Source organism: Gorilla gorilla, chromosome 6 (assembly GCF_029281585.2).
Source record: "Gorilla gorilla gorilla isolate KB3781 chromosome 6, NHGRI_mGorGor1-v2.1_pri, whole genome shotgun sequence".
Taxonomy (NCBI): Eukaryota; Metazoa; Chordata; class Mammalia; order Primates; family Hominidae; genus Gorilla; species Gorilla gorilla.
In genome coordinates this window covers 105,130,753-105,156,323 of record NC_073230.2, presented here as the reverse complement: position 1 = coordinate 105,156,323, position 25,571 = coordinate 105,130,753, and the positions used below count along the sequence as shown (strand labels likewise).

The 25,571-nt window shown below is 36.3% G+C and overlaps 1 protein-coding gene across 1 annotated transcript in view; it reads right to left on the bottom strand.

Moving 5' to 3' along the window:
• The window catches only part of SEMA3E (semaphorin 3E), a 288,304-nt gene extending 263,085 nt beyond the window's left edge, over positions 1 to 25,219 (bottom strand). The window contains exon 1 of the mRNA XM_055392510.2: positions 24,491 to 25,219. Within this exon, the coding sequence (XP_055248485.1) occupies positions 24,491 to 24,605 (115 nt within the window). The 5' untranslated portion in view covers positions 24,606 to 25,219. The remainder of the gene's footprint in view (positions 1 to 24,490) is intronic.
• Between the last annotated feature and the right edge of the window lie 352 nt (positions 25,220 to 25,571).

Below are 25,571 nucleotides of genomic sequence, written 5' to 3'. Positions count from 1 at the left end.
ACTATCAATAAAAGCAATAACATTTCTGCTTTATCTCTACCTGAAAAAAAAATGCTACTTCACATTTAACATGAATTTAGGTTTAGAAATTATATTTGCTACCATATTTTTAGAACACAATTATTCCTTACTTACCTGAGATAGATTAAATTTAAAAATTGTTTCATTTCTTTTTTTCCTTTTTTATTTTACATGCGCATAATGTGCAGTTTATTACATAAGTATATATGTGCCATAGTGGTTTGCTGCACCCATCAACCCATCATCTACATTAGGTATTTTTCCTATGGCTATCCCTCCCCTTGCCCCACACCCCCAACAGGCCCCAGTGTGTGATGATCCCCTCACTGTGCCCATGTGTTCTCATTGTTCAACTCCCACTTATGAGTGAGAATATACAATGTTTGGTTTTCTGTTCCTGTGTTAGTTTGCTGAGAATGATAGTTTCTAGCTTCATCCATGTCCCTGCAAAGGACATGAACTCATTCTTTTTTGTGGCTTCATAACACTCAGTGGTGTGTATGTGCCACATTTTCTTTATCCAGTCTCTCCTTGATGGACATTTGGGTTGGTTCCAAGTCTTTGCTATTGTGAACAGTGCTGCAATAAACATACATGTGCATGTGTCTTTATGGTAGAATGATTTAAAATCATTTGGGTATATACTCAGTAATGGGATCGCTGGGTCAAATGGTATTTCTAGTTGTAGGTCCTTGAGGAATCGTCACACTGTCTTCAACAATGGTTGAAGTAATTTATACTCCAACCAACAGTGTAAAAGAATTCCTATTATTCCACATCCTCTCTAGCATCTGTTGTTTCCTGACTTTTTAATGATCATCGTTTTAACGGCATGAGATGGTATGTCATTGTGGTTTTTATTTGCATTTCTCTAATGATCAGTGATGATAAGCTTTTTTCCTATGTTTGTTGGCCACTTAAGTGTCTTCTTTTGAGAAGTGTCTGTTCACATCCTTCGCCCACTTTTTGATGGGGTTGTTTTTTTATTTTCTTGCAAATTTGTTTAAGTTCCTTCTAGATTCTGGATGTTAGCCCTTTGTCAGATGGAAAGTTTGCAAAAATTTTCTCCCATTATGTAGGTTGCCTGTTCACTCTGATGATAGTTTATTTTGCTGTGCAGAAGCTCTTTAGTTTAATTAGTTCACATTTGTCAATTTCAGCTTTTGTTGCCATTGCTTTTGGTGATTTAGTCATGAAGTCTTTGCCCATGCCTGTGTCCTGAATGGTATTGCCTAGGTTTTCGCCTAGGGTTTTTATGGTTTTAGGTCTTACTTTTAAATCTTTAATCTATCTTGAGCTAATTTTTGTATAAGGTGAAAGGAAAGGATCCAGTTTCAGTTCTCTGCATATAGCTAGCCTGTTTTCCCAACACCATTTATTAAATAGGGAATCCTTTCCCCATTGCTTGTTTTTGTCAGGTTTGTCAAATATCAGATGGTTGTAGATGTGTGGTGTTATTTCTGAGGCCTCTGTTCTGTTCCATTGGCCTACATATCTGTTTTGGTACCAGTACCATGCTGTTTTGGTTACTGTAGCCTTGTAGTATAGTTTGAAGTCAGGTAGCGGGATGCCTCCAGCTTTGTTCTTTTTGCTTAGGATCGTCTTGGCTATATGGGCTCTTTTTGGTTCCATAACAAATTTAAAATAGCTTTTTCTAATTCTGTGAAGAAAGTCAATGGTACCTTGATTGGGATAGCATTGAATCTATAAATTAATTTGCACAGTATGGCCATTGTCATGATATTGATTCCTCCTGTCCATGAGCATGGAATGTTTTTCCATTTGTTTGTGTCCTCTCTTATTTCCTTGAGCAGTGGTTTGTAGTTCTCCTTGAAGTGGTCCTTCACATTGCTTGTAAGCTGTATTCCTATGTATTCTATTCTCTATGTAGCAATCACTCATGATTTGGCTCTCTGTCTAGTACTGGTGTATAGGAATGTTTGTGATTTTTGCACATTATTTTGTATCCTGAGACTTTGCTGACGTTGCTTATCAGCTTAAGGAGTTTTTGAGCTGAGACGATGGGGTTTTCTAAATATACAATCATGTCATCTGCAAGCAGAGATAATCTGACTTCCTCTCTTCCTATTTGAATACCATTTATTTCTTTCTCTGGCATGATTGCCCTGGCCAGAACTTCCAATATTATGTTAAATAGGAGTGGGGAGAGAGGTCATCCTTGTCTTCTGCCGATTTTCAAAGGGAATGCTTCCAGCTTTTGCCCATCCATGATGATACTGGCTGTGGGTTTGTCATAAACAGCTCTTATTATTTTGAGATACATTCCATCAATACCTCGTTTATTGAGTGTTTTTAGCATGAAGGGGTGTTGAATTTTATCAAAGGCCTTTTCTGCATCTATTGAGATAATCATGTGGTTGTTGTAATTGGTTCTGTTTATGCGATAGATCACATTTATTGATTTGCATATGTTGAACCAGCCTTGCATCCCAGGGATGAAGCTGACTTGATCATGGTGTATAAGCTTTTTAATGTGCTGCTGGATTTGGTTTGACGAATTTTGTTGAAGATTTTCACATCAATGTTCATCAGGGATATTGGACTGAAATTTTCTTTTTGTGTGTGTGTCTCTTCCAGGTTTTGCTATCAGAATGATGTTGGCCTCATAAAAAGAGTTAGGGAGGAGTCCCTCTTTTTCTATTGTTTGGAATAGTTTTAGAAGGAATAGTAGCAGCTCCTCTTTGTACCTCTGTTTAATTCGACTGTGAATCCATCTGGTCCTGGGCTTTTTTTGGTTGGTAGGCTATTAATTACTGCCTTAATTTCAGAATTTGTTATTGATCTATTCAGGGATTCAACTTCCTCCTGGTTTAATCTTGGGAGGGTGCATGTGTCCAGGAATTTATCCATTTTTTTCTAGATTTTCTGGTTCATTTGCATAGAGGTGTTTATAGTATTTTCTGATGATAGTTTGTATTTCTGTAAGATCAGCAGTGATATCCCCTTTATCGTTTTTTATTGTGTCAATTTGATTCTTCTCTCTTTTCTTCTTTATTAGTCTGGCTAGCAGATTATCTATTTTGTTAGTATTTTCAAAAAAACAGCTCTTAGATTCATTGATTTTTTGAAGAGTTTTTCATATCTCTATCTTCTTCAGTTCTGCTCTGAATTAGTCATTTCTTGTCTTCTGCTAGCTTTTGAATTTGTTTGCTCTTGCTTCTCCAAGTCTTTTAATTGTGATGTTAGGGTGTCAATTTTAGATCTTTCCCACTTTCTCCTGTGGGGATTTAGTGCCATAAATTTCCCTCTAAACACTGCTTTAGCTGTGTCCCAAAGTTTCTGGTAAGTTTTGTCTTTGTTCTCATTGGTTTCAAAGAACTTATTTATTTCTGCCTTAATTTTGTTATTTACCCACTAGTCATTCAGGAGCAGATTGTTCAGTTTCCATGTAGTTGTGCAGTTTTGAGTGATTTTCTTAATCCTGAGTTCTAATTTGATTGCACTGCGGTCTAAGAGAACATTTGTTACAATTTGTGTCCTTTTGCATTTGCTGAGGAGTGTTTTACTTCCAATTATGTGGTCAATTTTAGAATAAGTGTGATGTGCTGAGAAGAATGTATATTCTGTTGATTTGGAGTGGAGAGTTCTGTAGATGTCTATCAGGTCCACTTGGTCCAGAGCTAAGTTCAAGTCCTGAATATCCTTGTTAATTTTCTGTCTCATTGATCTGTCTAATATTGACAGTGGGGTGTTAAAGTCTCCCACTATTATTGTGTGGGAGTCTAAGTCTCTTTGTAAGTCTCTAAGAACTTGCTTTATGAATCTGGGAGCTCCTCTATTAGGTGCATATATATTTAGGATAGTTAGTGAATCCGGGTGCTCCTCTATTAGATGCAGATATATTTAGGATAGTTAGCGAATCTGGGTGCTCCTCTATTAGGTGCATATATATTTAGGATAGTTAGCTCTTCTTGTTGCATTGATCCCTTTACCATTATGTAATGCCCTTCTTTGTCTTTTTTCTGTTTGTTGGTTTAAAGTCTGTTTTATCAGAGATGAAGATCGCAACCCCTGCTTTTTTTTTTTTTTTTTTTTTTGCTTTCCATTTGCTTGGTAAATCTTCCTCTAACCCTTTATTTTGAGCCTATGTATGTCTTTGTATGTGAGATAGGTCTCCTGAATACAGCACACTGATAGGTCTTGATTCTATTCTATTTGCCAGTCTGTGTCTTTTAATCGGGGCATTTACCCAAATTGCATTTAAGGTTAATATTGTTACGTGTGAATTTGATCCTGTCATTATGATGCTAGCTGGTTATTTTGCCCGTTAGTTGATGTGGTTACTTCATAGTGTTGATGGTCTTTACATTTTCATATGTTTTTGCAGTTGCTGGCAGTGGTTTTTCCTTTCCATATTTAGTGCTTCCTTCAGGAGCTCTTGTAAGGCAGGCCTGGTAGTGACAAAATCCCTCAGCATTTGCTTGTCTGTAAAGGGTTTTATTTCTCCTTCACTTATGAAGCTTAGTTTGGCTGGATATGAAATTCTGGGTTGAAAGTTCTTTTCTTTAAGAATGTTGAATGTTGACCTCCACTCTCTTCTGGCTTGTAGGGCTTCTGCAGAGAGATCTGCTGTTAGTCTGATGGGCTTCCCTTTGTGGGTAACCTGACCTTTCTCTCTGGCTGCCCTTAACATTTTTCCTTCATTTAAAACTTGGGGTTGCTCTTCTCAAGGGTATCTTCATGGTGTTATCTGTATTTCCTGAATTTGAATGTTGGCCTGTCTTACTAGTTTGGGGAAGTTCTCCTGGATAATATCCTGATGTGTGTTTTCCAACTTGGTTGCATTCTCCCCATCACTTACAGGTACACCAATGAAACATAGTTTGGTTTCTACACACAGTCCCATGTTTCTTGGAGGCTTTTTTCATTCCTTTTCTTTCTTTTTTCTCTAATCTTGTCTTCATGCTTTATTTAATTAAGTTGATCTTCAATCTCTGATATCCTTTCTTCTGCTTGATTTGGCCATTGATACTTGTGTATGTTTCACAAAGTTCTCATGCTGTGTTTTTCAGCTCCATCAGATCATTTATGTTCTTCTCTAAACTGGTTATTCTAGTTAGTAGTTCCTGTAACCTTTTATCAAGGTTCTTAGCTTCCTTGCATTGAGTTAGAACATACTCCTTTAACTCAGAGGAGTTTGTTATTACCCACCTTCTGAAGCCTACTTCTGTCAATTAATCAAACTCATTCTCCAACCATTTTTCTTCCCTTGCTGGCGAGGAGTTGTGATCCTTTGGAGGAGAAGAGGCATTCTAGTTTTTGGAATTTTCAGCTTTTTTGTGCTGGTTTTTCCTCATCCTCATGTGTTTGTCTACCTTTTGTCTTTGAGGTTGGTGACCTTCAGATGGAGTTTTTGAGTGCTCATCCTTTCAGTTGATGTTGATGCTATTGCTTCCTGCTTGGGAGTTTTCTTTCTAACAGTCAGGCTCCTCTTCTCCAGGTCTGCTGGAGTTTGCTGGAGTTCACTGGAGTTCCACTCCAGACCCTGTTTGCCTGGGTATCGCCAGTGGAGGCTGCAAAACAGCAAAGATTACTGCCTGCTCCTTCCTCTGGAAGCTTCGTCTGAGAGGGGCACCTGCCAGTTGCTAGCTGGAGCTCTCCCATAGGAGGTGTCTGTTGGCCCCTGTTGGGAGGTATCTTCCCATCAGGAGGCCTGGGGGTCAGGGACCCACTTGAGGAGGCAGTCTATCCCTTAGCAGAGCTCAAGCGCTGTGCTGGTAGAGCCACTGCTCTCTTCAGAGCCAGCAGGCAGGAACGTTTAAGTCGGCTGAAGCTGCACCCGCAGCCACCCCTTCCCCCAGGTCCTCTGTCCCAGGGAGATGGGAGTTTTATCCATAAGCACCTGCCTGGGGCTGCTGCCTTTCTTTCAGAAATGCCCTGCCCAGAGAGGAGGAATCTAGAGAGGCAGTCTGGCTATAGTGGCTTTGCCGCGCTACGATGGGCTCTGCCCTATCTGAATTTCCCGGTGGCTGTGTTTATACTGTGAAGGGAAAACCGCCTACTCAAGCCTCAGTAATGGCAGACGCCCCTCCCCCCAAGCTTGAGTGTCCCAAGTCAACTTCAGACTGCTGTGCTGGCAGCAAGAATTTCAAGCCAGTGGGTCTTAGCTTGTTGGGCTCTGTGGGGGTGGGATCCACTGAGCAAGACTACTTGGCTCCCTGGCTTCACTTTCCTTTCCAGGGGAGCGGACGGTTCTGCCTCACTGGCGTTCCAGGCACCACTAGGGTATGAAAAATACTTCCTGCAGCTAGCTCATTGTCTGCCCACACAGCCACCCAGCTTTGTACTTGAAACCCAGGGCTCTGGTAGTGCAGGCACCCGAGGGAATCTCCTGGTCTGTGGGTTGCAAAGACCGTGGGAAAAGCATAGTATCTGGGCCTGAGCTCCATCCCTCACAGCACAGTCTCTCATGGCTTCCTTTGGCTAGGGGAGGGTGTTCCCCAACCCCTTGCACTTCCCTGTGAGGCAACACTCCACCCTGCTTCGGCTCACCCTCTGTGGGCTGCACCCACTGTCTAACCAGTCCCAATGAGATGAGCCAGGCACCTCAGTTGGAAATGCAGAAATCACTTGCCTTCTGTGTTCGTCTCACTGGGAGCTGCAGATGGGAGCTGTTCCTATTTGGCCATCTTGCCCGGGGAATAAAAATTGTTTCATTTCTTAAAGAAAAATGGACTTTGACAATCTCTATAATAATGTAAAGGAATGTGTCTTTTATTTCTCCGTTTCCTCATATTGATGAGATTGTCATATTAAATAAAATAGGATAGCAAAAGTTTGGCCCTATCACTTTAATTAATGTCTATAAGTTAGAGGATTAATATTATATTCAGATATACTTGAAAGCATCTGAAGACAATATACTGATAGCAAATGGAAAAACATCCCAAAGATATCTGATAGGGTACACAAATTCAAAATGATTTATGGTAGAGCAGTGAGTCTGTCATGTGTTATCTTCTGAGATCAGACATCCTTGTTTATCACAGTGTGATATTTTGAAATATCATCAATTCATTATTGCTACAAGAACTGTAGTATGGATAGGTGCATATGATCATTAGTGATATTCCTTATACTGATGATGTTTTACTCTTCTTAAAATAGTTCTTCCTGTATACTCAAAATTCCAAGACAGTATAAGCAGCTCATAAACTGGTAATGTAGGAAAAGAGCATTTGGTGAAGTTAATCTTATAACAAAAACAAAATAGAGGCTGCAAAGAGATTTGGCAAAAATATAGGGTTATTTTAAATTTTGAGGAAATTATGAATATTTTTAACACATAAAGTCTTTTGTAAAATTATTTTTTACAGATTACCATTTGACTTACAAGGAGTTAATTAAAAATTATTCTGAAAAATTATGTGCCTTTTTTTAAAAACATGGGACTTTCTACAAGAGAGACTGGCAAATCTACAAGATTTCAAGCAAATTCAAGTTATAAAATTAAGCAGTCACAGCTATGATGGTATTTTAATTCTTCCATTCTGTTGTGACCATTCCAGATTCTTTTTAAATAAAAAATTAAGACATTTAAAAAGCTTCTGTTTATTTTAGCCATGAAGAAAGACGGTTTTGTTTCTTCATATGAAAAAATGGTTATGTTTAGCTCATTTATCCAGACCTTGAAATTGATCTTTCATTTACTATAAGTCTGTAAATAATTTTATAATATTTATAAAGAAAACTGGCAGTGACATTTATTGGTCTACATCATCCAGGGAAGCCAGAAAAGCATATATTTTATATACTTTAATTAAAATTTGCTTCAACTGTATGTTAAACTCCTTCCAAATACTGACATTTTAGATAAAGCCCATGAAATGTATATTTTAAATTTAAAAAGAAAAACAAAACGACTTTATAAGAATTTCGACAATGAATGCAAATTTTACCATTTTAACTAGCCAGTTTCCTGAAGACATTAAATGTGGAAAACGATGCTAAGCAAATTAAGCAAAGACGCAATAGCAGAACCATACAGTCTTTGAATATAGGAATGTCTCACTCCAAAGTGCATGTCTTTTTCAGGGCACCACACACTGTTACTACACATATGATCTACATTCTAGACTGGAGAGAGAAGAGGGTTTTCCTTAACTTCAGCAAACAAACCACGTGCATGAAATAAAGGAAAAAGTTGGTTCAACAGAGTCTATGAGAAAATCCTTAGAAGAGCTGACAGCAATCAAATAAAATGGCATATTTGCCCATAAGCTGCTGTCAACTCGGGTGGCTTTAATAAATAAAAGTCACTGGTTGGCCGGGCACAGTGGCTTATGCCTGTAATCCCAGTACTTTGGGAGGCTGAGGCAGGCAGATCACCTGAGGTCAGGAGTTCGAGACCAGCCTGAACAACATGGAGAAACCCCATCTCTACTAAAAATACAAAATTAGCCAGACATGGTGGTACGTGCCTGTAATCCTGGCTAGTCAGGAGGTTGAGGCAGGAGAATTGCTTGAACCTGGGAGGCGGAGGTTGCAGTGAGCCGAGAGCACACCATTGCACTCCAGCCTGGGCAACAAAGGCGGAACTCCATCTCAAAAAAAAAAAAAAGTCATTGGTTAACAGCACCACCACTATTCTGTAAACAAAGCAAGCATCTCTGGAGTACAAATTCTGGTGCTCCATTTTAAGAGGGGCATTAGCAAACAGGAGAATAACCAAAATACTGAAAGAATAGTCAAGATATTGAGGAATATTCACCTATGACAAAAGAGCATGATAACTATCTGATATGGCTTTGTGCCCCACCCAAATCTCAGCTTCAATTCCCACAGGTTGTGGGAGGGACCCGGTGGGAGGTAATTGAATCATGGGGGCAGTCTTCCCCATGCTGTTCTTGTGATAGTGAATAAGTCTCATGAGATCTGATGCTTTTAAAAACAAGTCTCCCTGCACAAGCTCTGTCTTTGCCTGCTGTCATCCATGTAAGATGTGACTTGCTCCTCCTTGCCTTCCGCCATGATAGTGAGGCTTCCCCAACCATGTGGAACTGTAAGTACATTATAAACCTCTTTCGTAAATTGCCCAGTCTCAGGTATGAGTTTATCAGCAGGATGAAAATGAACTAATACACTATCTTTATATATTTGGAGGTCCATCATGACTTATGTCCTTCCTGCTGGCATTAAAGAAAAAAAAAAACTAAGACTAAAATATGGAAAATGATTTGAGATTAGGTAGGTAAGTACTTGCTCTTCACTAGACTATTACAAAATGAAATGGAATTCCTTGTCAGGCAGTAATCTCCCTCTCCATGAAAATGCACAAATTCAAAATGATAAACATGTGACCACCTATCCGGAAGCCATGGACATGATGACTTCACAGAGTGGGCAGTAATCACTAAAATTCCTACCCTCAATAAAATTATCCAATTTGGGTAAAATTATACAATTTTCCTAAACTATAGTCTTTTTCTAATGAACGATTTTGTTGTTGTTGTTGAAATAAGACGTAAAATGCTAAATCCATAGGTTGATTTTAATTCCCTAATGCCAATTATTAGCTTTTCCACTTAGCAATTATTCCTTCCTCCTTGTCCTTCATCCACTCTACTTCTCCTCTTCCCTCTCCCATGCCCCCTTCTTTACCTCTTCTTCTTCTCTCTGACTTTCTAACAAACACCTTCTTAGCAATTACTATGTGCCAGGCACTACTCTAAATACATTTAAAAGCTCTTTCATTTAATTCTTACTATAACCAATGAGAAGGTGATATTTATTATACACCTCCTTTAGTCAGAGAAAGGTTAAGTAACATGTACAAGATCACACCAATAAATTTGCTTCTACCACATTTGATTTCTAAACAGTGCTTAACATTGGAAAAAAATTAGCAATGTGCAAAAGGAACCAATTTGTTTATCTTGAGCAGCCAGGTATAAGAGAGTCACAGCCAGACGAGGAAAACATTTTAGGGAAACATAATTTATATGTTTTTTTAAACTTCAGCAGAAGGAAAGATTATAAAATTAAATGGAATAATAAAGTTAGGAAAGGACCCACCCAAAATTATTTAGATGCCAAAGTAAGCCAATCTCAGCTGTTCTTCTCTACTCTGCCTGCCATCCTCAGCAAGAGCAGTATGGGAGAGAGTGTGGGCAACCGGCTGCAGTAGCAGCTGAGCCTATTTGTTAAGAGGAAAAAAAAAATAGTCATTGAAGATAAAAGGAGATTTTGGGTGGCTAGCAGTGTGAGTGGAAACTTGGAGCTTGGCTGGGGAGTCCCAGAAGTGAAAAGCAGCAGTGCTGTCATCAACAAAATTGCAATATTACACACACCATTCACAGGGAGATCACTCCCTGCAGTAGTTCTTAACTGGCAAGAATTCTTTTCCACCCATAGCAAAACAACCAATGGCAATTTTGTATTTGTTTTCTCACATTAACAGTATTCTAGACATTCAAAAATGAAGCACTACCAACTCTGCTAACTATCCAATAGATAGAAATTAGCTGACTAAAAGGACAAATGGCATTTCTAACTTAAAACAATATATTACTATTACTATTTGTTGACTAATATAAAAACTTAAGTGTCTAATAAGCATAATATTATATTCTAAACATAACCACATACAATCAAATTCTTGAATTGTATTTTATGTCCCTTGAGACCAGTACTATAGAAGGCATCTAACGTGTTCCTGAGTGATAACTGCTTTATTAGTGTGTAAGCTGTCTCATTGGTAATGGTTTTTTAGTTTTCTCATTTTTATTCTTGTTTAACTTTATTAATTTTTAAATCAGAGATAATTCAGTTTTTTTTTTCTCCAGATAGGAAAAATCCTTCTGCAGTCCTAAAATATATCAGACTTCAGTTTGGGCATACACATTTTGGAGCAAGCAAAAAACATTTGGCAAAAAAATCTGTCAAAAACAGTGCCCAGTACGTAACTTTTGTCTTACTTCTGAGCAGTATAATGACAAAATGCTATTTCATTCTTTTGATTGTTTTTTTAATTGTATAGTTGACTTACCTATAATATTTTCCTTCTTATTATGGTTATTTAAATATTATTACAAGCGAATTTTGCTTTGGGAAATTACAAGGAAATTAAAACATATGAATGTGTTACAGGAGTTTAAACACATTAACTTCTTATGACTGTAACAATATAATAATAAAATCAATATTTTGGGTGGCTCATTAAAGCCATTCTAGTATTTTATAGTCCTGTCTTCTCCATCTACTTTCTTCTTTCTGGACAAAATAAGAAAAAAAATATTTTCTTTCTCATATTAATGGAAATATACAATGATTTGGATAATTGAATGTCCCAACAACTAAAATTATAACATTTGACTTTGAAAAAAGTTCTTTCTCTTTATAATTTACGTTTTGATTATGGGTGATATGGTTATTCTAAGAATATACCATATGGTTAGCTCAAGTTTATCCAGACCTTAAACTGACGGCAAGCTCAATATTCTAGTACTCATTCTAACCAATTATAAAGTATTTGTAGTTACCATTCATCTGACCAGAAATATGTGTAACACTTATGCTTTGTGACAATGTCAAGCTTAAAATTGCTTTTTCCTTTCTTTATTTTCTGTTTGCTTTTATTATATTATTTATTTTGCTTAGGATCAGGAAAAATAAGTTATGTCAGTTTCATCAATAATACAGCTGTTTTCAAAAGAAATTATTTTTTCCTTACCATTATTTTTCCTAACCCTTTCTTTAAACATATATCATTTTTGCTTTGCTCAGGATTATAGAAGTGATCCTAATTTCTATAGACTTCTTTTTATAGATTATCTTTAGTTTCTAAAAATAAAGTAATCCAGTGCTTCCCATTTCTATTTTTATTTACTCTTTATAATAATAAGGTATGGTGACAAATGTGTGCTTTCTTCTGAATATGACATTTCTATTTATGCCCATTAGTTTACAGTTTGTGTTAAGTGCATTGTATTTCATTAATTATAGTATAGTACCAAAAAAAACAAACTTAAGGATATAGCATTTCAAAATATATTATCAATTGATTTTGATAAATTAAGTACATGAAAAAACATTTTTGCTTGGCTTATAGATATAATAAAATCTTAGTAAAATGAAATTTTCATAAGTTGTTTCTCAAATAACCTGGGTTGAGAAAGTCAAATACCTTTCATAAACTAAGTAGAATGATAAAACATAGCCATTGCTTTTCCTTCTCACTATGTTACTACCAATAGCTGTGCTTTTAAAATGATAAATGAAAGACAAATGGCCAAATTATTCATAAAACTTTTGCACAGAGACAGACTGACAAAAAAAAAAATCTTGCTTTTGATCAGTTGGGCCTTTCTGGAAAAAAACAAAGATGGGTAAGTTATCACTCTTTCCCAGTTCTGACTTTCTTTTCTTTCTGCTTTGTCACGGTATTCTTGTATTCGTTCTTTTTCTCTGTTTCTTCATAATTTGTCACTGTAGAAATGAATGAAATTGGAAATTGGGAGATCATGATTGGAGCAAGTGGGAAGAAAAGTTGAGTCAAACGTGACAATAATCATTTGAATGGCCCATATGAATTCATACTGTCCTCTGCCACAGCCTCAAACTATATCTTTTAATAATTTACAGATATTTTCTGAATAATTTTAAAGCAGTCCTGGATTTCTCTTCAGAACTTTTGTAATGGAAGAGTTGAAGCCAAGCTAGTGCCTAATATGTTGCAAAAGGGGCAGAAGAGAAATAGTCTCATCATATCTCCTGTATTCTCAATGCTCTCCCAACCCTATCATTTCATTTTTGCCATCTCTGTTAGGAATTGTATGTGGTATTCAGCAAAAGAATTAAGATTGGTAACACTAGTGTGAATAGATATAGATATGTATCTATATGGATAGAATTAAATTCTGTATATTAAATGCAATACATAAAATATATTCAGTACCTAAAGTTTATTAGATTCTAAGATTCAAGCAATAAAATGCAATATAACTGCCCTCAGTATTTTCAAACTGTAATTGTGAATTTGTAGTAATCATATTTCTCATACAAAAAATCTGAAAATTCCTCAAAGCCATTTAGAAATGGGGGAAATTAAATTTAGCAAGGACAAAGAACGTGTGATACTAGTGTGTTTGGTAGAGTCATGTTCACAGTGGAATTAAGTTAATTTCTGGGAGAATACAGTGCATTATATGCAGTGGGATGATTGTGGGCACATGGCAAGATGGTGCAAGGCAAGGTATGACATAGCTAATTTGTTCATAACATCTTGCCCAAGCTCCTCCTATTCATGTTCAAGACTGAGCTTTGGTTCTCTTTTTCAGCTCCAACTTCATGCTTTCATAGCATCCCTTGGTATATAAAAAAAGCACCCTACTTATTACGACCTGTCTCCTTTTACAACTGGATCTTAAGCTTCTTGAGAACTGGGTTTGACTAAAAGCTATGTGTGAGAGTGTGTGTGTGTGCGTGTGTGTGAAACTTCTTATTTTAAAATAGTTTTAGATTTACAGAACAGTTATGGTGAGTACAGAGAGTTCCCCTATACCTATACCTAGCTTCCCTTGTTTACAATATACATTGTATGGTACATTTATCAGAGTTAATAAACCAATATTGATACATTATTATTAATTAAAATTCATACTTTATTTAGATTTCCTTAGTTTTTATCTAATAATCCTTTACTATCCCAGGATTCCAAACAGTATACCACATTATGTTTATAAAACTGGATTTTTTTATTCTTAAAATCCTAGCATGATGCTCAGTACCTAAAGCATTGAAGAAGCTGAACAAATACTTATAAATGATTGAATAATAAGCCAATTCTACTTAAAAATTATAGGCTCTTTTAATTCTCTGAAGGCAATGATATGGTTTGGCTCTGTGTCCCCACCCAAATCTCACCTTGAATTGTAATAATCCCCATGTGTCAAGGGTGGGACCAGGTGGAGGTAATGAATTATGAAGGCAGTTTCCCCCATGCTCTTCTTCTGACAGTGTGTGAGTTCTCGGGAGATCTGATGGTTTTATAAGGGGCTTTTCGCCTTTTGCTCTGCACTTCTTCTGCTGACATATGAGGAAGGATGTGTTTGCTTCCCCTTCTGCCATGATTGTAAGTTTCCTGAGGCCTCCTTAGCCCTGTGGAACTGTGAGTCAATTAAATCTCTTTCCTTTATAAATTATCCAGTCTCTGGCAGTTCTTTTTTTTTTTTTCATTCAAAATATTCTGCTAATTTAACGTATATTTTAGAAAGAGGAGATCCTTACAAGGCAGTAGGACAGTGGTTTCTGGGCTGGTGTCCAAGATCAAGGAGGAAATTGTTGTATTCTGTCCCTTGAAAAGATTATGATAGTTAACAAATGCACATGGTCACTTTACCTATTATTAATGTGATTAAAATTAAAGTGTTTAAAGCAATAAACTTTGTTAATTACTCATTATATATAGCTATCCACTATTTCTCAAAGCTATATCCATTGATTTTACCCCAAAAGAATTTAAGGGAAAAAACGTTAGAAAGGCTTTCTCTATGATAACATAGTATCCTGTGCACCCTGAAATGAATTATGTGTTTTAATATGTATATTGTGTGGAAACAACACAGCTTTATCGTGCATGGTGAGCAATGAGGTCATTCATAACAATATTAATGGAATGTCTTAATTTTATCACACTGTTGGGCAGTTCTTTATAGCAACATCAGAGCAGATTAATACAGGCCATGATCAAGATGTATAACAAAGGAGATGAAGTGGTAAGCGACATCTAATTTCATTTCTCCAGGAAAACTTCTCTTTGAGACATGGAAGAATTTTTGAATTTTATAAAATGCTTTTCCATCATCGATCCATATTAGATGTTTTCTCATCAGAACTCAATCATAGCTATATCATGCTAATATTTACACCATCAATAATCTCTAAAAATATTTAAATTATGTGCTAAATTATCATCAATGAATAGGCACACTTTATATTTAATACAAAAATATGCAGATAATGGTAATATAGTTAGATATCTATGAATCTAAGTATATTTATCAAGATCAAGGCGTCATTTGGACATTCAACACCACCCTTAACCTAGGGGATGAAGCTAAAGGAGGAATAAATGAAAAAGGTAATATGAGCTTGAGGCTCTTTTGTAGCATCCTTCCACACACACAGCCCAGTGTTTCTCATAGTTGAGTCTTCACTAAGAATCACCCACAGGACTTGTTAAAACAGAGATTCCTGAGCCTCAGAATTATTGATTCAGTAGATCTGATTCAGCAGCTCCCAGGGAATGCTGATGTTGCAGTCCATGGACCACACTCTGTGTAGCATTCATTTAACTCCAGTTTCTATCTCCTTTCTGCCCCAGCTCAGAAGCAGAGCAGAAGAAAATTATAGTAACATCATCTCCTGTGCAATGTAATTCAATCAAGACTTCCTGCAGGTGAATTATTTAGCAGTAGCTCTGAACCTTCTAAAAAATAAAGTTAGCCTTTATAGTTGTGTTATTTTGACCATAATATGGAAGCCAACTAAATATATATACATTTTAATTCAGTAGATACGAAAGCCCAGGCGGTAATTATAGCCTTTAGGAATGATTTGAAGTGAATTTATTCCATCCCCAAGGGTCTTACAAAAAATTACTCCTTGCCCTGAAAGACCTTTAAATATATTTAAAAACAATTACATAAATTAGAAAGTATTATAAGATACTATAACACCATATCATTCATCTTTGTGATACATTTAAATTTTTTTCTACCAAAATCATACGAGATAGGAAGTGTTCATTAGTCCCTTTATAATGATGAGGAAAGGAAGCCTCAGTTCGATGATTTAGCAAGAATAAGACAGCATCAAATAAAATATACTGTAGATTCAAAAATTGTAAGTCCATACCCTTTCCACTACAGCATACTATCTCCTAATACAAGTTTCAAAAGTGTTTTGGAGAAACGCTTCTGAAGCCTGGTAAGGAGAAGAAAGGAGCCCTACATTTCTATAATTGGAAAGGACCTGAAGTTCATAATAAACTTTTTTGACTCAGTGTTAGGAAAAAAGCAATCAGGAGGAGTAAACAGCTATACACAATGCTGAGAGCACATTTCCTATTTGACTTTACTTCCACAGTGTATCTTAAAGCCCCTCTCCATTCCCATCATTTCCTGGGAAAGAACAAGTCAGGAGGGAAAGAGTCAGTGTCCTCAGCTGACCTCTGTTTTCACCCTCTTTTATTCTCATTTTCTTTGCCGCTGTTCTTTTCCAGTTCTGAAGTTGATCTGGCTACCTAAAATCACCCCTGAGACTTATTCTTAGGGATTCTGTTCCACCACTCTATCCTGTAAATAAAACCCCCTTTTTATTCTGGTTTCCCTAAATTAAAGCTCAAAACTCAGAGAAAACAAACCAAAAGTGCATAGAAATAGGTTTACATCAATAATATTTTAACTGACATTTAACTCCAGTTTAGCTACAGAATACTTGGCTGGTAGGCTCTGCTCTCTCCTGTGCAGTGCCCTAATTCCTCTCCTCTCCAATTGCCACAATCCTATGTTGCCTGAAAGCATCAGCTTCCCAGTGGAAAAACAGGTTGGAGAAAGAGGGCACACTGTCCAGGTGGCTAGTAAGCTATTTATTTAGTATTTCATTATTTCCTACATCATGGATTTCAACCAATTTTCAATACCTAGTAAGTTTAAAGTTTTTCTAAAAAATTCAAAGGTTATGTTTTATATTTATTGTGTTAAACAAAAATGAAACAAATATTGAAGGTACACAGAAGGCCAATGAATACATATCTTTCACTAAAAGTATGTTTTATTTCCCCTTCTAGCTTAAGGTGAGGAAGAAATCAAAAGTATTTATCTGGAAGAGAAGTAGAAGAAGAGAAAAAGAGAGAAGGGGTGGTGCCAGCCTCACAAAGGGGTAGTCACAGAATTAAGTAAAAAGAGAAAGGGAGGAGGGGGTATAGTGATAACCCAGAAATGACAAGGATAACACAAGACAGATAGAAGGAGGAGGAGGAGAGGAAGAAGAGAAAGAGAAAGAGAAGGAAGAAAAACAAGAAGAAGGAAGTAGAGAAAAAGGTGGAGGAGAGAATGTAGATGAAAGAATTCAACTGATGTGTCAGGAGGGTGCCTGGAGGTCCCAGCTGTTTCACTAAATGCAGCACTGATGAGAAAGAAGGTGAATAGACAGAAAGCCCCAGCCTTTTCTCTAACATATGTTATGCTAAAGGGGCCATAAATAGTTGTCCAGGATTCCTCAGTTTCATGGGTATTCCTGCTTATCCCACCCCATCATCTTTTCCTTTTAAAAACACAGTTCTAAATCATTTTGTTTTATTCAGATACTCACTTGATGAGCACTTGTTGAGTGCCTACTAAGTGTCAGGAACTGTGCATGGCACCAGATATCTTACCTGTTCATCTAAGGGAAGGCAAAGTGGGAGACTTTCTTTCACTTTCCAAGTAAACAACACATGCTGAGCTGATAGCTGCCTATAGGACACTGTTTAGTTTAACTTTAGGCAGTGTGGTCTGGCCTTAGTAATATTAGTTCTATTGTGCGTTACAAAGCTGGGCCCACAATTACCTTTGTTAGTACTGTTTATTTTGTGGATTTGGTCTGTTGTCTCCAAGGTGCCATCAGATAAAATTCCAACTTTCCTTAAAGTATAAACAAAATAATTCTTACAATAACTTACAAACATGAGAGACATCAATATTCTCTGCTCCTTCTAGTTATCTACTCTAATAAGAGCTGGGGTTCATTAAAGAAAATCTTTGCTTTTAAGTAAAAATCTGATGATTAAGGATCTCTCTTCATCTTAAGTTGTAATTTAACAATTAGCTCATGATTGCTTTTAGAATAAAAAAGAGAACAGCATAGATTAATTCTCTCTGAATCTCATCTGATTTACTGAGTAATTTATAAAAAGCTTCCTAAGGGTTAAGTATTCTGCACACTAATCTGCATTATCTCATGTAATCCTTTCAAATTTTTGCAAATTATGTTTTACCACTTTAAAGATAAGAAAATGCATATTCAGAAAACCTAAGTAACTTGCTCATGCCATGCAGTCTGAAGCCAGATTCAAATTAGATATGCTTCATCCAAAGTCTAGGGGGTTTTAGGCCACTGAAATTCGAATGTAAGAGTGTTTTCTAATACCTGGGCCTAAACTAGCTAGTATGTTTCCTATGCCAAGGCTACAAACTAAATCCTTGAGCATAGCACAGTGATGGCTGAGAGTTTAGGTACCAAGGATGGAAGTGAAACACATTTCTAAGTCCCAGAAATCAGGCATGACAATAGATTTCTCTTTTATTTTTTCATACCAGTTGTGGAGGTAAGGTTACCAAGGCAAAGGAGCCCTATGGTTAGAATATCCTGAAATAGGTGTTAGAACTAGGGCTGAAAACTTCTCGAGTAATCAGTTGTCTTGGCCACCATAGGGCCATATGGAGGAAAGATATCAATTCCGCAGAGATGTCTTTTCTTGAAGTCATCACTGTTTTTGACCAAAAATGTTCTCTTAATATTAGAGACTGCAACACTTGGTGTAAATGTGGTATGGACATGTCCTGTTCATTCCTAGTCCAGAATATCCAGACTATAAAATATCCAGTCTTGTCACTATCATTCCTATCATGAGTGCAAAGAATAATGCTCACTTAAGACTAAGGAATTAATAATAACACTGATGTTTTCTCTTATGCCTCCAATGTTATTTAAGGCTTTACTGTGAAAAAAATATCAAAATAACCATCATCCTTTGTATAATGTATAGAGTATTACAAAGTGTCATATGTTACACTAGAAACTACTAACTTATGGCCCTGTCTATTAAAACCAAGAAAATAATCTAAATCTTCATTCTGCACCCTTTGGAAAATGTTATAAATGGTATAATTTTAGTTTAGTTTTGTTTTTAACTCTCAGAGACTGAAATTATAAGACTTTAACACTGGGATGGCTATGTATGAAGGGGCATGCATGCATGCAAAGTGATATTTCTGGATTCCTGCAGACTAAATTCCTCTATTAAACCACAGAAGAATTTTATATACAAAGATAAAGAAATACATCTTTGCACATACTCCCGCTAAGAAGTCTCAATGATGATTCCTTTAAATGTCTTTGATGAAATAAAACTGACTGAGCAGATTGTTAGCAATAGTTTTCACCAGTAACAACCAATTTCATGGTTTGGTGCTTTATTATGTGGTCATAGAACTGAGGCCACCAAGTGATCTCATCCCAGAAAGAAACAGAGGCCCTCTCTGTGTAATACTCTCAGCTCTGACTAGATGACAAATCTGACCTGGATAGCAAAACAACAATATGACAACATAATTTTTAAAGAATATTTCATTATGACATCATAGCTGTTGAATATATTTATTAATAAAGAACAGGCATTGATTATATATTATGTATAGAATACTTTCCTTGTAAAGCTGAAAAAATGATTTGATACACATAAATTTTCCACTCCAAAATTGACCCAGTTCATATATAAATTCACTGTTTATATATGAACTGTTTTTTTCTAACCCTGAGCTTCCCTCACCCTATTTCCATACTAAAAGATAACTGTTTTCCCACTGTAAAATGCAACATCCAGATAAGAATTTAATAATTCATAGAAACATTTGGGGACTTTCATATATCCAGATGCACTGATGTGATACATGGACAATATTTGTCTGTAGCAAATATAAAAATGCAAATAATAGCACTCTAAAATTCATAGGAAGGCTCTCTCCACAGAAAGCATATTTTGTATAAAGCAGACTCAACAAAACATATTGTAATTTCTCACAACTTATCCAGTGATATTCGTTATAATATAAACTATTTCTTAATAAATCCACCACTTAATTCTCACTGTCTCTCCCTGAAGCTCTGGGCACATAGGCTAGTGTTTCCTCCTGGGTCCTATTTAATCATTCTGCTTATGAATCATGTCTTATGACCAGTTTTTATTTATTAACACCCAGAGATGTGTGACTAATGTCACTATTGATAATACCAGGCTATTGGATGAGGAACCAAAGCTATGAGCTGGGTCAGGAAAAACTGGCTCAGTCACTACCTCATTTTTTATTTGCCTTGGGTATAAAATAAATACCATGGCCTCCAGAATGATCATTCAGAATATTTATTTAACATTGTGCTCTTTTAGAATTCTCTGTCAATTATTTTCTTGTAAATGGAATGAATTCTAAAATGTGTGTTGTAGAGTGAATACATGTAACAAATCGATATGTGTACACTACAGCAAAAAAAAAAATATAGGCCAAGAATCTTGCAAAATGCACATACAATGTAATCATCTTCTGAGTTATTATAACTAGAGGTCAAAGATATGGAAGATGAAATTTGGAGTGAGTGCAATCTATCAAGATAAATCATATGTTTTATGCTATTTAAGAGCAACTTTATCCTGTCTTCTACATTAGCATTATCCTAGCACTTGCTGAAATATAAACTCATAACATTTTCAAGGTTTTTCTCTTTAGGACATGTTTCCTTCCAATATTCTCACTTTGTATCAGTCTGCAAAAACATTAATAATATAAATGGTTTTTAGATGATAAGGTGCATTCACAGATATTGTTGTTTCACTTGATTATCTCAAAAACCCAGTAAAATGTACAGGCAAATTACCATTACTACCCCTATTTTCAAATAGAGGAAACTGAGATGCAGACAATTAATTATCATTATTATAAGTGGGAAGTACAGAGCTGGAGTAGAGGCCTCTGATTTCAAATCCTGAGTTCTCTGAACTATGATAAATCTGTATTTAATTGGTTATAATACCCAATACAGATACACTAATTAACACTCTATCACAAGTTCTATCTGCATAAGTATATATTCCATGTTTAAATCTACATGTATAATGTTAACATATTTTAGGAATGCTCTTCTGCCATATCCATGCCTTTATTTAAATGTCTCTTCACCAACTATTCTAGGAGAACATTTTATGCTTAAGCAGCAATTCTCCTTGATTTCTGCAACTGCATTCTTGCTTATTGAGACTTCAAACACCTACCCCTGTCTGCCAAGCTCCCATGATTGAATTTCTGGGGCTTTCCATGTACATAGGTATTTCTTGCTCAACATAGGTCTTGGCTTATTTGTTTTTTCTTCTCTGAGCTCCATTATCAAGAAGCTTATTTTTGCCTTCCCTGTAACCTCATTAGTGCAGGATGGTGAAAGATAAGGAGAGAACAGATATCAACAGAAGGAAGTAGATGAATCCACCAGGACTTTTCTCCCTTCATTCTCTCTTTCCTTGGTTTCTGTCCTGAGGACTACAGTATTTTTCAAAGAAACCCTTGGGGAAGAATATTAAAATTTTGCATTAATCTCACCAATATTACCCTATTGAGCTGGGATAAAGTTAGCTATAATGCATAACTATCCATGAACTTTTAAATATTTGCCTGATACAGCCAAACTCAACTCAAATCTTGACTGAAAATTTTTACAAAGCAGGACAGCATCTTGCCATTTTAATCTTTGCTACATTTTTACTTATTAATGTAATTTACCTTGTAACTAGAAAATACATTAAAAGATTTATGTATTGCTTCAACAAGAGTAATTATCTCATCATTTTATCCACCAGGCTTGCCCTAAGCCAGTATATTTTCTTAATATTAGTGTGCAGTGAGATATTCAGTTAGAAGAGAGAGGGATTCAATATTACCCCATTGGGGCACAAGGCAGTAGGAAATCAACTAGAAAATATTCCACACCTCTTACTACCCTTGTACCCTGTCTCCTTCTCTCTCTCTCTCGCTGCCTTTTCTCCTCTTTAATCCTAATGATCCCTTCCTTTCCAGCTCTAGTTAAGAACATGTCATTCCCAGAAATAGTAATGGAGAATGAAGGGGAGAGGAAAAGGGCAAATCTCTGGACATTTTTTTTCTGAACATATTTTTATATAATTTAACTCATGCTGTGTATATGATAAACTTTCTCCTCCTCCTTGGGAAGAAACAATAGGCTTGTGTTTTCAAATGCCATCTTAAAAGTGAAGAATATGAGAAAAATGCCTGCCTTTCTCCCATACAGCTTAGATCATCAACTGTGAAAAGAATTTCTGAATTATTCTAGTAGGCTACCTCCAGGGAGCCTCCTGGATTTCCTTGCTAGTGGTCAGGCAGCGGTGCAGAGGTGCTATATTACATATACCTAGTGCCTCTTATATTGAAAGATTATATACTCGTTTAAATATTACTTAATTCACTCGCTACTGAACACTTGTCATTACTGACATTATTCAAGTCAGCAAAAGATTAATCTGTAATATCTTATTCCTAGTTTTTGAAGACTTCTAAAATATTCACTGAATTCCAGAGTGTAGAGAGATAAATGGGCTGTTCATATTGTATTGGTGGGACTGAATATCCCTCCTCTGACAGTATATATGCTCTTCTTTTCACTGAGGCCCCTGAGGTGCAGTAGGCATTTGCTGCTTCAGGTAGCATCTCCAGTGTGATCTCTTAACTGACTTTACTAACTAAATTGCACAAGTAGGAACATTCTATTTTCACGTAACTCTCTCTATTCTGCCTTTGTATAAAAACATCATATTGTGCATTTTCAGCTGGTTCCATTAAATTCAAAGTTAAGGGAAATCCTGTGGGAGTTTTCAGTCTAGTGTACATATAGATACTAGCGGTTTTACTCTCACACCATATGACACCACTCATAACATCAGTTACAATTATTTCTTTGAATAAAAGTGACATAATAAAGATGAACTCGATAATAGTATTATGCATAACATTTACTTGTATCAGAGAACTTTGGTATTTTTTGATCAAATTATTAACTCTCTTATGAAATATTAAAATGTGACCTGTTGGAAAACACACTGATATTGAACCATGAAAACACAAGTACCCCAATAATAAGGTATAAAAAGTTAATACTAGATATAACAGAATTGTAGCTTGCAAAAACTGGCAGCTTATCTACTTGTCTACATAAGAAAAACAATCAATTATATTTTTTTGCATTTTTATTTGTCCATATTCCATCACATCAAATTTGTACATGTTGACATCTTTGATGATAAACTTCTTAGAAATAGGCATTTTGATACATACCATGATACATCTTCCCAAGTTAAAAGATTAGTGTTAATTCTGGGCACTATATTTTAAACACTTTACCAATTTAGTATCAATGGATTTCTTAAATTTATATTATCTACTGGATAGTATTATAGGAAATCTATTTAAACTAAGAAAATACCCACTATTCTAAAAATGAAAAATTTCTATAGTCAACATTTACTGAAGATTGTCCAATAAAAAGACAAAAAGGCCAAACATTTCACATAAAATTGGGGACTCCCTTTTTGTTTCTCCTGATAAATATTCTACCTGTACTTAGAAAATACAAGCTTCTGTTCTTTCTACAGTGGGGGACAATTTAAAAGCTTACACAATTGAAAAATGATTCTTATGTAATCCTGAGTATTACATCTGCTATCTGTCTCAATGTCTCAATGGCTGGTGATAATAAATACTTCTTTGCTGACAATTTATTCCGAATTTATATTAAGTCAGCAAAGTCACTTTCTCTGAGCATGGTTTTGTTTATTGTTTGTTTGTTTACAGGAGGAATTACCAAACCTATTCATGACTGGCTTGTATTGGTCCTGATGCAAAATCTATCTTTTAATCATTTATTTATGAGTATGATGTTGCTTTACAAGACAATTGTAGAATGAAATATTTAAACATTTGCTGTTAGATCTTCATTAAGGCAATATAAATTTACACTACAAATGCTAGTGAATACTAATACTTTAATCCATATTAGCCATTTTACAAGCATTGTCATAAACTATTTTCCTTTGCCACACATGAAAAAATTCTAACAATCAACTGGAAAACTAATTTATATTAGTTGTTAATCATTTTAATTACGTGATGATGACAGTTATGGGTAGGGCATCATTTTTCTCCTCAGGATTTTTATTTTCTCCTCCTCTTACCTCCATTATGGAAACAAAACAAAACAAAAACAAAAAGAACAAATTGCACCCCTATTTCTATAGCCCTTTCCCAGCATCCTTGTTTCTCATATGCATAAACTGATATTTAAATACCTACTGTTAACTTGGTGGATTCAGCCTCTCAAGGCTATTTACAACCTGCTTCCTCCCTTCCTGTGTTCCGCGGGCTAGTGAGTGAACTCCTTATTGATAAAATCCAATGTTTACAGACAAAAATAACATCTCTAAGTTGACATGTGATTTTGCACTGTTTTCAGATGAGGTGAGTATGACACATTAATCAGAAGTACTTAGAATTTTAGGTCAGTTTTGCAATAAATTTTTCAGGTGCATTTTAAAGGTCTTTGAAGACCATAAGCCTATGTTAATGTTAAACGACTTTTTTTTCTTTTTTCTTTTTTTTTTTTTTAAACAAAAGGATCTGGAAAGGTAACCTACCTTTATGTGACAGGCGTAACCGGGGGTGGGTAGTATCAGCTGTATGACCTCCTGTCCAAAGCTCCAGTAAGTAACCCCACAGGAGCAAGGTGATAATGTGCCCCGCGGATGCCATGCTGCCGTGTTCACCGTCCAAGCCCTCGCTCCTCACTTTAAGGAGGGTCTGAGTTTTACTTAGGACTTCCCTCCAGGGGCAGCGTGCGAGAGGCTTTGTCAGAAATCGAACGCGTTGTCATCAGAAAGCACAGTTCCGAAGTGCCATTTGTCAGGCTGTATTTGGCTATGTAAAACCTTTCTTTCCTCAGGACAGTTGTTTATAAGCCGGGAGCAAGAGGACATTCCAAAGAGTGACTCTTCAGAGCCATGTCCTGTCTAGAGCGCTCTTCAGCAACTACGCCGGTAGATTCAGGAAGAAGCTGTATTTTTCAGTCACTTGGGCAAAGCTGTTCATTCAGAAAAAAAAAAAAAAAAGAGAGAGAGGAAAAAAAAAAAAACCGAGCACACGCACTCCCTTCTCCCGTGGAGGTCCTGTCTTCGGGCTGCTGGAAGCCTCTCAGAAGTCAGCCTCTTGCACTGACTTGCCAAACTGCTAGTTTTAATTCACCTTTCACCTTGCTAATTAAAAACAAGAAGTGCCATTCCCTCTAGGAGTCGCAGGATCCACCCAGCAGGGATGCAGTCTGTCAGTGGCTGTTTACAGGAAAGTTCAGGCAGGGTTGAGCAGCGTACTTGCTGTTTCTAGGAAGTATTTCTGGTCCACGTGCCCCGCTCCCATCCTCCCTCCCAGTCATAACCAGCCCCACGTTACTCAGCAGCAGGAGAGAAGTCCACATTTTGATGGGGGAAATGGGGAGTTCGGGAGTGGTGATGACATATAACAGGCTGATTATTTAAGAATAGGTGACAGACAAGGATGTGGCATCAGAAAGCGCTTTTAAATTCTTAACCAAGATAAATTGACCTAAGTTGAATAAATCCAACTTCTTTTGAAAATAATCTATTTGTAACCATCCAGAATCCAAATTCTGTTTTTCACTGTTGCCATAAGGTTTTTTCAAAATTAAGTCTTTTTCTATTGCTT